Source organism: Plecotus auritus (assembly GCF_963455305.1).
Source record: "Plecotus auritus genome assembly, chromosome: 5".
In the NCBI taxonomy this organism is placed as follows: Eukaryota; Metazoa; Chordata; class Mammalia; order Chiroptera; family Vespertilionidae; genus Plecotus; species Plecotus auritus.
In genome coordinates, this window is record NC_137776.1 from 28,069,367 (window position 1) to 28,082,130 (window position 12,764).

At 36.7% G+C, this 12,764-nt stretch overlaps 1 protein-coding gene across 10 annotated transcripts in view; it reads right to left on the minus strand.

Annotated features, from left to right (window-relative positions):
• Positions 1-12,764, minus strand: part of DOCK10 (dedicator of cytokinesis 10) — a 218,944-nt gene that overhangs the window by 42,789 nt on the left and 163,391 nt on the right. For all 10 annotated transcript variants that reach the window (XM_080670696.1, XM_080670695.1, XM_080670694.1 and 7 more), the window contains exons 25-30: positions 11,407-11,476; positions 8,001-8,114; positions 5,642-5,713; positions 3,755-3,901; positions 2,835-2,918; positions 280-376 (exon numbers count right to left, since the gene is read on the minus strand). In XM_080670696.1, coding sequence (XP_080526822.1) covers positions 280-376; positions 2,835-2,918; positions 3,755-3,901; positions 5,642-5,713; positions 8,001-8,114; positions 11,407-11,476 — 584 coding nt within the window. The remainder of the gene's footprint in view (positions 1-279; positions 377-2,834; positions 2,919-3,754; positions 3,902-5,641; positions 5,714-8,000; positions 8,115-11,406; positions 11,477-12,764) is intronic.

Below are 12,764 nucleotides of genomic sequence, written 5' to 3' on the forward strand. Positions count from 1 at the left end.
TAGGTTAAAATTCTTTGATCTACAATCACCAATTTTATAATTTTGTTGTTGGCCTTCTCTTTAATGAAAAAGGAAATATAGACAAACATTGAGAATCATAGGGCTGTATCCATTATCACAGGCCAACAATTTCTTTTACATTTTAATCTCAATTGTCTGGGTCTAATACCCATGTGGCAAGTTCAAACAAAACAAAGATTGAGGAAACAGGAAAACAATGAACAAACAAATAAAAGTGTTCACTTTGTAGGAGCCGATAAAAGTTCTGGGAGTTATTACCTGGGATGTTTGCTGATCTTATGGGGAGACACAAAGGGATAAAGTGCTCATGCTGACACACTTCTTGAAGGAAATCAAATTTATACTGGCATAAGGTCTGAAAGAGAGACAAGCCGAATGACTATTATTTACACGCCAAGAAAGTTAATAAAACAAAGAATCTGCACTTGACTTTTGTACCTAAAAAGAAGATGCGGCTACTTTTGTGTGACCACTGGCTATTTGCTAAGTTTAAGGAGTTTTGCCCCTCCGTAGTGGTAAATGCAGGCAGCATTCCTGTTTGGGAGTTTGATCAAGGCCTCCTCAGGAAGTAATCTCATTTGTAACCTATTTCACTGAGGCATTTTATTTTTTGCTTCTTTTAGTTTATAACACACTTATTTTGAGAAAAATAGTACCTCACCAAATGCACAGAGCTCTACAACTACCCTCAGATCATAGAACAGATTGCTACAATTAATTCCTATGATTCAAGGGGGTAAAGAAGACAATAAAAAATGAAAGTGAATCTCTCTTCGTATGCCATTTGTTCTCAGGATACATTATTAATTCTACCTCTTCCCTACTCTTGCAAACAGGCCTGTCCTTTCAATAATGTTTTGAATAGCACAGTAATAAATGGAGTCCAGACTTGGTCTAAGACAACTGTAATACATGAGCTAAGAACAACCACATAAATAGAAACAATAAGCACATTCATAACTGTTCTGTTTTCACTCTCATACAAGGTAAGTAATAAATTTTTAAGACTCAGATTGTGTTCATTATATTTGCTAATATCAGCAAACAAAATAAAATATATTCCATTCACTTGAATATTACAGAATTATATTTTGTGGCAACTTCAGTCAATCATTTAAAATACTGCAATTTACAAATGATTGTATTTGACTTAATCCTTTGTACATAAAAGTGAAGAAGAGCATAATTAATTTATATGTTAATTATTCTTTATTGAGAAGCTTCTGTTTGGTCTTTGAAAAAATATATAATTTAGGTCTACTGGAATTGTATCTAAATGGACATTCTTAAAATTTCATGCATAATTAGAGAATTAATGAAGAATATTCTTTCAAAAATTATTTACAGAGAGAATTGGATGCTCAAAACCACATGATACATAATTAGGTAACTTTCCTGTTCAAAACTGCTAAGAAAAATAATATTCAGATTTCTAACCATGACATGAAAGGCTATAAAATTAACATTTTTTATTGTTAGTCGTTCTACATTGGTTATTATTTTACAACTAGAGGCCCAGTGCACGATATCGTGCAGTTAGGGGTCCCTGCACCCTCTTGCAGTCCGGAAGCCCTCGGGGGATGTCCGACTGAAGGCTTAGGCCCACTCCCTGTCAGTGGGACATCCTTAGTGCTGCCAGGGAGGTGAGAAAGGCTCCCGCCACCACTGCTGTGCTCGCCAGCTTCTGTCTGAGCAGCACGCCCTCTGTGGGAGCGCACTGACCACCAGGGGGCAGCTCCTGCATTGAGCATCTGCCCCCTGGTGGTCAGTGCACATCATAGCAACCGGTCGCTCTGCCATTTGGTTGATTTGTGTATTAGCCTTTTATTATATAGAATACCTAGGTAATTTCTTCTTCAGGACTTACCTTCTTCCCAATAAGTAAAGTTTAATGAGGAACTACTAATTCACATGCCCTGTCTCTCCTGCTAAGAGGCAGGCATGTGACCCAAAGCAGGCTGATTACACACTTCCTTTTTGGAAAGCAGATATTAAGAAGAGTGTTATCATTTAAGCAGACTTTGGCCAAATGGTTCCTTCTTGGCGATTATTCTTGTGCTATAGCTCTTTTCCAAAGTCTAGTTCTTTATATTGGTGCTATTTACTCCCAATAGAACTTCCAATAAATTTGCTTTTACTCAAATTGGAGTAAACTTCTGTTGCTTGCAACCCAATGAACCTTCACTGATAACTTGCATGACCTTGCCCAGGCTTATTTCTCTTTAGCATATGCCATACTAAACTCAGTGGTCCTCAGACTTGAAGATGAATAAAAATCACCTGAAAGTCTTGATACAATACAGACTTCAGTTCTGAGTGATGCTATTGCACTGGCCTAGGAACCTCACTTTGAGAACCACTCCTCCCTAGAGCACTGTTTCCTGCCTGTCTCCCAACACGTAGCCCCTATTTAGGCAGGGTGGCCAACTGTCCATTTTGCCCAAGACTGAAGGATTTCCAGAGGTAGGACTTTCAGTACTTAAACAACACAGTCCTGAGCTAGAGTTCTATAAGAACTGCCGCTGGAAAGAACTATTTCTTCTCCACCCACAGGACATAGAAGTGAAATGTAAACATTTCATTCTACTCTCCCTTGTTTCCCATTAAGGAAGGACTTGAGAGACTTTCTCAGCAGATAGATGAACCATTTACAAGACGGCCTCTCACTGTATAGACATTGTTATTATTATTAGTTTTTTTTTTGATGCAGAGAATGGGTAAGTTGATGTTTTACACATATATACACAGAGATCAATTTATTTATTTATACTGCCATAGCTGAGAAAGCAATCACTCCTGCACTTGGTTCTTACCTTGAGTTCACCAGAGGAGAACATGCTGATGTAATTGTTGACCATCTTAAACACAAAGCCCCGGTCCATAAACGTAAAGCAGCGCTAAAAAAGATAAAATTTCAAATTAAAACATTTTACTTTAAAGATCATTAAAGATTTTGAAAAGATAATGAAATTTATTGAAATAAAATAACATTTAACTAAATGTGTTGTATCCTGAGTGTTCTAAAAACCTCTCAAGTATTTTTAAGCATTTGTCCACATATGTCAACTAGTTAAAATGTTAGATATAGTACACCCATCAGAAAGCTACAAACCCATAATAATCAATTTTATACAACATCACTAGAAGCTTTGCAATTAAATATTAGAGCCTTTTCTTTTTCTATAGAAAGTTTTAGCTTTTACTTGTGTGTTTATTTTTTAAACAGTTACATTTTATTATTTTTCTTTAGCAAATTTCATTCCTGTACTGTACAGCTCTGGGAAGGAACAGGAGTGGCAGAGATGGGTCAGAAAAACCTTTTAAAATCTCACTGGTCTCCTTCAACAGAGGAGCTTTTCTTTCAGTTAAGGCAGCTTGAATTTGAAGAGTGAAGGTAAGAGATCCTGAGATTTCTATCAGAGAACTGCTCACTGTCTTTCTTATTCTGTTGTCAGACTCTCTTAACTGTAATGAGTGTGTAAACAGCAGGCAGTTTTGGAGGAGAGGGGCAAAAAAACCCCACAAAAAAACAAAAACCAAAAAAAACCCCCACACACAAAAAACAAAACCACCGTAAAAAGTATTTCAAGTAGGAAAGATAGATAAAAGTATTCATCAAACAGTGTTAGTTGTGACTACTCATAAAAAACGAAGATTTGAATCAATTCACATTGAGGATATCTCACATCCATTAGCATGGGAGCTTGAATGGAATTGCATCTCATAACTGTACCTTCAGAAACCTGGCGATGCTGTGGTTGGCCCTTCTTGTTTCTTCAGGGGCGTCTTTATATTTCCAAATCATGTGATCAGCTAGGACCATGACCAGATTGTCTAATTCATTTTGGTATGATTCAGGAAATCTCTGAGCCCGAGAAAGCTAGGAAAAGAATAGATCATTTCTTTATAATGTGAAAAATAGAAGCCCTTTTAATTTTAAGGTCATGATTTCTATAATTTTCATTTAATGTTTCCTTCTCCTTTGGCCAATAAAATTTTCATTTAAAAAGTAAATTATAACATATTTTAATTGCAAACTATTAAAACATGTAACATTTTTCTATGACTTTTCACATCTTTTTTTTCCATTACACTTGATATACAACATTATTTTCAGGTGTACAGCATAGTGATTAGACATTTATATAACTTACTAGAGGCCCAGTGCATGAATTTGTGCATGGGTGGGGTCCCTTGGCCTGGCTGGCGATCAGGGCCAATTGGGGCCTTCTTGCCCAGTTCCGATAGGGGCCAGTGCAGGGAGGGACTGCGGGAGGTTGGCCGGCTGTGGGAGGTTGGCTGTGGGAGTGCACTGACCACCAGGAGGAAGCTCCTGCATTGAACGTCTGCCCCTGGTTTTCAGTGTGCATCATAGTGACCAGTCGACCGGTCGCCGTTGTTTGGTTGTTTGCTTGCTTAGGCTTCTATATATATAAATGAGGTAATCTTTCTGATAAGTCTAGAACCCTAGAACCCACCATACATAGTTATTATATTATTGATTATATTACCTCTCACATCTTAATTCCCCTCTCTTCCCTTTCAGGAAGTAAATACTATTAATAGTTTAATAAATATTGTTCTAGATTTTCTTAGACACATAGTTCTCTATTTAGTTAAAAATCAAGTACTTTGATTTTTTTAAACTAGAAATACCCCAATTAGCAACTCTAAGAAATCAATCAATGATTAACTAAATGAGTACAAATATTGGCTTAAAATGTTCTCTAATAAGTAGTGAGATACAGCTAGTCTTTTTAAAATTTTATTTCAGCTTTATTGAGGTATAAGTGACATATAAAATTGTGAGGTATTTAAAGTGTAGATCATATTTTGATACATTTATATGTGCAGTGTGAAAGAATTTCCCTCATCTAGTTAATTAACATATCTATCACTTCACATAGTTATCTTTTTTGTTTGTTCATTTTTGTTTTTGATGAGAACATTTAAGTTATTCTCTTTTAGCAAATTTCATCATCAACTATAATTAACATGGTTTATGTTAGGTCCTCAGATCTTATTCATAGATGAAAGTTTGTACCAGCCAGTCTTAACTTCATGGTCTCAGCATTTGCCACAGCAGGCGCCAGTGGGACCTCAGAAGTCAAGAGATTTCTGCCACAAGATGCAAAGTGGTGTGGTTGGGAGATAACATGTGTTACATGGAATGAAACTCCATGGGTCCCTAAAAGGCCAGCATTAGGTCCAGGAATCTACTCCTGCTGCCTGAACTCCTGCCCACAAGGGAGAAATCCAGGCAGCTGAGACTTCCCATCTCAGGCTCTACTTCATAAATTTACACAGCACCTTTTTCATGAGAGAGGCAAGATTCATTCATCTTCACAAGTCAACTTTATCATTAGATTCACATTTTGCTATAGATAGAAACACAAAAATCGATGTTAGACTGAGCCTAAATTTCTAAGATTCTGAGTACCCAGCCTTGCATGCTGCAAGAAGGAAAACCATGGAGATTAAAGTGACACACAGTCATTTCTCCTACTTAAAAAGCAATGAACATATATTGCTACGGTTTACAAAGTAAATACCAATGGAACTACTGACAGCATGTTCATGAGCATAATTGTTGGGTAGCATTGTTTACCTATGAGCTTACCTGAATTTTATTTGTGTCAATCAAGTGCTGTGCCATGGATTTCAGGATAATTGCAAAGAAGAACCAGGAATTCTGTTAGGAAAAGAAAAGGCAGTGAGCAATTTGTTCTCCTATGGTGAAAAAATGATAATTCTGTTCTTTATATCATGTAATATTACAGAATCTTTATCTTACAGTGTGTTCTTTGAAAGTAAATGCATAAGAGCAATAATATGTGTGAGGATGATCTATACCAAAGTCCTAATGGTAAAAGTAAATGGCAGACATTTAAGTTTCTCTGTCATCTCAAAGATGTTTAAAACAAGATGCCAGTTTATTTGGGATGGCTAATTAAAGAATAGTCCTATGCAGTATTTAGCCATGAGGTTCTATTTGTTTCACTTATTTACCAGGTGTACTGGTTAATAATGCAGATTTTGTAATCAAAGAAAACACGATAATTTCAAGAGAAACATCAATAGTGCTTTATTCAAAATAATGTCCATCGCTAGCTACACATTTTCCCCATCTTTCAGGTAATTTGTGGATACCGTCCCAATAGAACCTTTCTTTTTTTGAGGCATTCAGAGACCCAATTTTCCACTTCTTCGCATGTTTTGAAGTGCTGCTCAGAAAGTGCGTGTGCCATCAATGGGAACAAGTGGTAATCTGAAGGAGCAAGGTCTGGTGAGTACAGTGGGTGGGTAAATACTTCCCAGGCAAGATCTTTTAAGGTGTCTTTAACTGGTTTTGAAGTGTGTGATGGTGCATTATCATGAAGCAAAATTACTTTGCCGTGTCTTCTGGCCCATTCTGGTCATTTTATGATTAAAGTGTGGTTCAAATTGATTATTTGTTGTCAGTAGTGATCAGTATTAATGGTTTCACTTGGTTTTAGAAGCTCATAATACACCACACCTTCCTGATCCCACCAAACGCAGAGCATTGTCTTCTTTCCAAAGTGATTTGGCTTTGCAGTCGATGTTGATGGTTTGAACTGGATCAACCCATGATTTTGTGCGTTTGGGATTCTCAAAATAAATCCACTTTTCATCGCCAGTCACAATTCATTGCAAAAAAGACTTTCTTTTGTGTGTTGAAGCAACATTTTACTAATGACTTTTCCGTTTTCCATTTGTCTTTCGTTAGGTTGATGAGGCACCCATTTTCCTTCCTTTAAAATCTTTCCCATTGCTTTTATTTATTTTTCATTTCAATAAATCTTTATTGTTTAGATTATTACAATTGTTCCTCTTTTTCCCCCCCATAGCTTCCCTCCTCCCAGTTCCCACCCCACCCTCTGCCCTTACCCCCCACCACTGTCTTCATGCATAGGTGTACGATTTTTGTCCAGTCTCTTCCTGCACCCCACCACCCCTTCCCGCTGTCCCCCGAGAAGTGTCAGTCCACTCCCTTTCTATGCCCCTGATTCTATTATATTCACCAGTTTATTCTGTTCATCAGATTTTTTATTCACTTGATTTTTAGATTCACTTGTTGATAGATATGTATTTGTTGTTCATAATTTTTATCTTTACCTTTTTTTTCTTCTTCCCCTGAGTGTGTCCCTTATGAATCTGAGGAGTTGTAATCTGGATGGTCCCACTCTGACCCCTGGGTACACTGGCTCTTGGATCTCCAAGGAGGTGCTAATTTAGCCTCTGCCTGAGGCCAGCCAGCAGGAGCTACAGAGAGATCAGTGGCAAGCAAAACTAAATGTATTTCTTCAACGTATGAAGAAATACATTTAGTTTTGCTTGCCACTGACTTTATGTAAATGAAATCATCCTGTATGTATTCTCCTGTGATTGCCTTTTCATTCAACAAATTCTGTTTTTAGGTTCATTTATGTTGCATCATGAAGCTGAGGGTCCCATCATGATAGATAATTAATTAAGCTGGGGACTAAGTTCACTCTTCTATAATAATTTAGAGCTGTCTTTTCATAAACTTTTTACCATCCCTTCCTTATGTGTTTCAACTTTTTGGGGTCAAAAAGTGGCTGTTTTTTGGCTTCCTCTCTGTTGTCAATATATTTATTAACATATCATTAATCCTTTTGTTGGTATATATTGTGCCTAATAAACTCAACATACTTGATTTTTATTATACTTAGAAGAATGTTTGAGATAACTCTTCTTAGACATTTATTCTGTCTTTAGGCTAAAGAACTTAACTAAGGTCCATTTTATTCTTAAGGTGATCTTTTCTGTTGACATAGACCTCTCTTGCTTAATGCTTTTATATGCTACAGTTTCAATATGTTTATACTAGAAACTATAAGAGAAATGATCTGTGAAAATCAGTGGATGTTATCACCTCCTGAGGGTGAGAGTGAACCTTATACTAACAATGAAAGAATCATCTTTCAATTCCTTACCTTCAAGACATGCTTAATTGTTGTTGAGTCATTTGATTTCAAAAGACCAGTCACATTTTTAGCCAGTTCCTCATGTATCGTTCTCTCCTTGTATGCCCTGGTCTTGAACACGAACTGAACAAAATCCAAAAAGTGAAATAAGTAATATGCTTTAAGAAAACAATGCTTCAGAAATAATGTTCCATGAATAACTCATAACTCAAAATTATCTGCTCATACCAGATTTTGTCATGAAATAAATGAAGGCCCAATGAGAAGAGCAGTACACACCTGTTCCTATTTACGACTTTGCACAGGTAGGGCCTGGCTCACCTAAGCTCTCCTTGAAACTCTTTTTGTAGAAATCAAAGGAAGAGTCAGAGTGCAATTTAGCAGATTCAAGGAAACATGGAGGGCTTTGACCCACCTACTTAGGACACATTTCCCCTTCTCCTTCCTTCCACTGGTAACAGGTGGCATGGTAGCATTTCTTCATCCTGAAAGGGTAGAGCACCCACTCAAATAGCCAAGTGGGGAAGCAGGTGCTTTCCAGAGGCCAGTAGATGAGCTCCCCACATGCCCAGGGCCTACCATCTCATGCTTAGGCACAGCCATCAAAGGATCATGAACATTGGTCATCAGTAAGATAACACCTACTCACTTTTTTATTTCTCAGAAGATTGGTTTTGGCATGCACAACTGAGTGCATGTAATGGTTTTAGTTTTCAGTTTTTCTTCATCTATTTTAAGAATATTACCATCAATTTTTACATGTATATTTCAAATATAAAATGCTTATCACTGAATTATACCATTTTACTTATGAGTTTGGTTTGCCTCAAGGGAGGTCATTTTTCAGAATATCCACGATTCAGACTTCATTACAATCAGGAGTGAAGGCAAGCAAGAAACTCAAAGCAGAGGCACATTCAAATTTGGATCTGTAATTATTTGTTTGAACTTCATAGTTCATCAACAGTTAAGTGTCCTGATGGGGCCTGACTTCTCCAAGTTCATCCCAGAAGAGAAAGACAAAGCTAAGAGATGCACGAAACTAGTTAAAGTCAAGAGTAATATGATTTTTTTCCCCTTGATCATGACTCATGTGAGGTAATGTCATAATCACCTAGTATCATGCACAGTCATTTAGGCCTAAGGGCATTATGACTAGTTCTGAACTATTCTTATTTTAAAATTTTTGTCATCACATATCAGTTCCATGAATTTCTGTAACCCAAGGCATTTTATTAGATTAACTTTAGACATACATTTTTGAAAAAGACATGGTGTATGTGTGTATTTTGGATACCATAGATGGGTGAGTTAGCAGTATTTAGCACCACTGAACTTGAAATGGTGTTTAGTTTGCTTCTGAATAAATATTAATTGCATTGAATATCACATCTCTCAAGGACATCAAAGCATGTATAGGTACCAGACCATCAGTTTTCATTACACTCCTAGTTGTGGGGCTTAATATCTATCTACATGTTAAATAATAACTTTTCCCACCAAAGGAAAAAAAAAATCAGACTCCTTGGTCAAGCTCAGACTATCAACCATGTACTACAACAGGAGTCCAATCATAGAATCATAGAGCTGGAAGTTCATCTGGTCTATCCCATCTCACTTCACAGAGGAGTAAAGTGAGGTTCAGAGAAGCTGACTGCTCAAGTTAACTATTTAACCTTGACTGGAATCTAGGTTCCCACTTGCTACTTTAATGATCTTTTCAGAGTAAAATTTTAGCTGGTTATATTTGTTAGGCTGAATTTGTTTTAGATTATGAAAATGTGTTATAGAACATCTTTAGGAATTGTTATCAGCTTGAAATTCCACATAGGTGTATTTCTGAATTTGAATCCCTTCAGAGCAAGCTAAAATAGCAGTCTCTTATTACAAAATCAAATGATCTCATCGGGATATTTCAAACATCCTGGTTAGAAATAAAGGCCATCCCAGGATGCACTGCCAATATACATCTCCAAGAGTGTCACAGATGGAGTCTGAGAGCTGATTTAAAGGTTCTCTTAAGATCTAGACTTGACTGTCACAAAAATGTCACAACACCAGTGGATTCTTAATGTAATTTTCAATGATTCCATTGGAATAAAGTATATAATAACTGCATTGAAATGGAGAGGACTTTGTGTAATGTGGACTGGAGAATTTTTTTTTTTGTCTCAGTCCCTTTGAAGAATGAAATGGGAAATTGAGGTAAGCATTGAGTGAGTGAAAGTTCAGTAGATGGTTCTGTTGAATATAAATTAATCAGCACCATATAAAAGTATGCAAAGACTCTATCTTTAAACAGAGAGCAAATTAAAAAGGCATTTATAGGTGAATCTAAGAATCTGGCTTTCTGCAAATGAAATGTAGATCATATTGAGTAAAATTAGAGCAGAGGGAAATGATTGTGAAATAACTGACTATTTTTGGGTATCTGGGCATACACTTAAAGTAAGGTATTTGGGAAACCACCTAACATTTCTGGCAGGTATTTGTTTCCTTTTACAACAGTTTTTTTTTTTAAAAGAAAAACACCCCCCCCCCCCCCGTCCCAAGTTTCTAGCACAAAAGACTGTAAATTCTTTTCTAGTCACCTTTCTAGACATCTAAAATATATGGGTATATGTCTATCCATATGTATTAGTGGAATATATTATTTTAATTAAAATGGTCTATATCTTAAAAAGATTTCACCTGTGCATAGCAAAAATAGAAATTTAGGTCCTCTATGCATCATAAAGTGAACTAAGCTATCTCTGGTTGAGTTTTTTTTTTTTTTTAATTCAAGAAGATGACATTCAGACAGGATTTATAATGTGCAAACATCATCGCAAGTTCACGGGCATTAATTCACAGGCCAACTGGAAATGAGAATATAAACTTGAAGGACACTGGAAGAAGCAGTGAACAGTTGATGGAATGGGCTAGTGGTTCATGCCGGAGGATAAAGGACTTAACATACCAGAAGCAGGTACAAATATACAGTAACTGGGAAAATGAAATAATGCCTGAGAAAACAATAAGAAAAGCTAAGAAAACATTATAGAAGAAACATAGAGCATTCAACAAACCAACAGGAAAAATCTTCCTTAAATTTACACAAAAATTTGATTTCTTATAATGTTGACGTTCAAAGGACAATATTTTCTTCTCTAGCTCAAACTTCTTGGCTGTTTTTCCCCATATAAATATTCATTTGCATATGTACATGTTATTTATTCACTTATACATTCAAACAATACATCTAGCCCATCAATGCAAAGAGAAGAAATTCTAAGTAGCTAAGAGGAATGCTTGGTATTACTATGGTGGGCACTATCCAGCTAAAGAGAAAAATTTCCCACTTATGTAGACAGGAAATGAGACAAGCCACACAGCATAAGGGCATAGGACCAATGTCCAAGTGGTGATTTCATACCTTAATGTATGACTGGACGGTATAGTCCAACTGTTCCTCGTGGCACTTGGCAACGATGTCAGTCAGAACCCTGGAAAAAACAGATGTTCAGTGGCCTTTCTGGAGAAGGCAGAAAAATTCCACTTGGTTTGTCACAGGAGTGCTTGAAAACTGGTGCTTACTAGTTAATGAATGAATGAATGAATGAATTTCAGACTTTCCCTCCTTCCCCCTACCCCTCCAATATTATTTAATATCTATAGTACCTGTTTGCCATTTCCAACCTTGATATCTCTAAAAACTAGATATAAGTAATATCTTATGGCTGTAGTATCACATTGGAGATTTCTTTTTGCCTGAGTTGAATGTGCTATTATGGTTCCTATGTTTGGTGACACTGACTTCTTGGAAAAAGGATCATTTTTAGTGCCTGATTAAAACTTAAGATCTTTAACCTTGAATGATCATATTCATTTTTAAAAGGGCTTCACTTCCAACCTAGAGGCACTATATGTTAATGCTTTTGGAAAAAGTAGTTAGGTTAAGATGTATAGTCTTTTTTTTTTCCCCACCCTTAGCTAGGACAGGGTTTCTATAGCAGTGATGGTGAGGACTGATATTTTCACATGAACACTTCCAGTTACTCCACATGGAGCTGTCATGTTTAGGAATATCTCAGAATTTCAACAGATCTATCAGCTGAAATACTTAGGAATCTTGTCAACACAGACCCATATACTCATGCTATAACAGCACCCATTGAAGATAGAGTTGGGGACTTTTAATCTGTGTCTAGAACTGGCTGGTTATAGAACTGTTAGAGCTGCCTTAACTTTCCAGAGCTTCATGGCTCCACTTTAAAAACAAGGACAAAGAGTCTGGCCAGCGTGGCTCAGAGGTTGAGCATCAAACTATGAACCAGGAGGTCACAGTTAGATTCCTGGTCAGGGCATATGCCCGGGTTGCAGGCTCCATCCTCAGTGAGGGGCGTGCAGGAGTCCGCTGATCAATGATTCTCTCTCATCATTGATGTTTCTTTCTCTCTCTCTGTCTCTCTTCCTTTCTGAAGTCAATAAAAATATTGGGGGAAAAAAAACACCATGGCTAAGGACTCTCCTTCCGAAAAAGGCTAATCATATGCCTGTGAGTTGAGAAGGTACTGCAAACATGTCAATACTAAGAGTAATTTTATTTCTGGAATGCTGTGACTAATTGAAAAACATTTGGAATAGATGATTCAATAATTCAAAACATGATTTCTCTGAAGAGGAAATTGTGATTGCAAAGTCACCAGACAAATTAGTAATGTTGGAAGAATGTGTAGTATAGACAAACCTAAAGTGAGAAGAGTTGAAGAAAAATAGAATATTAAAAAAAAA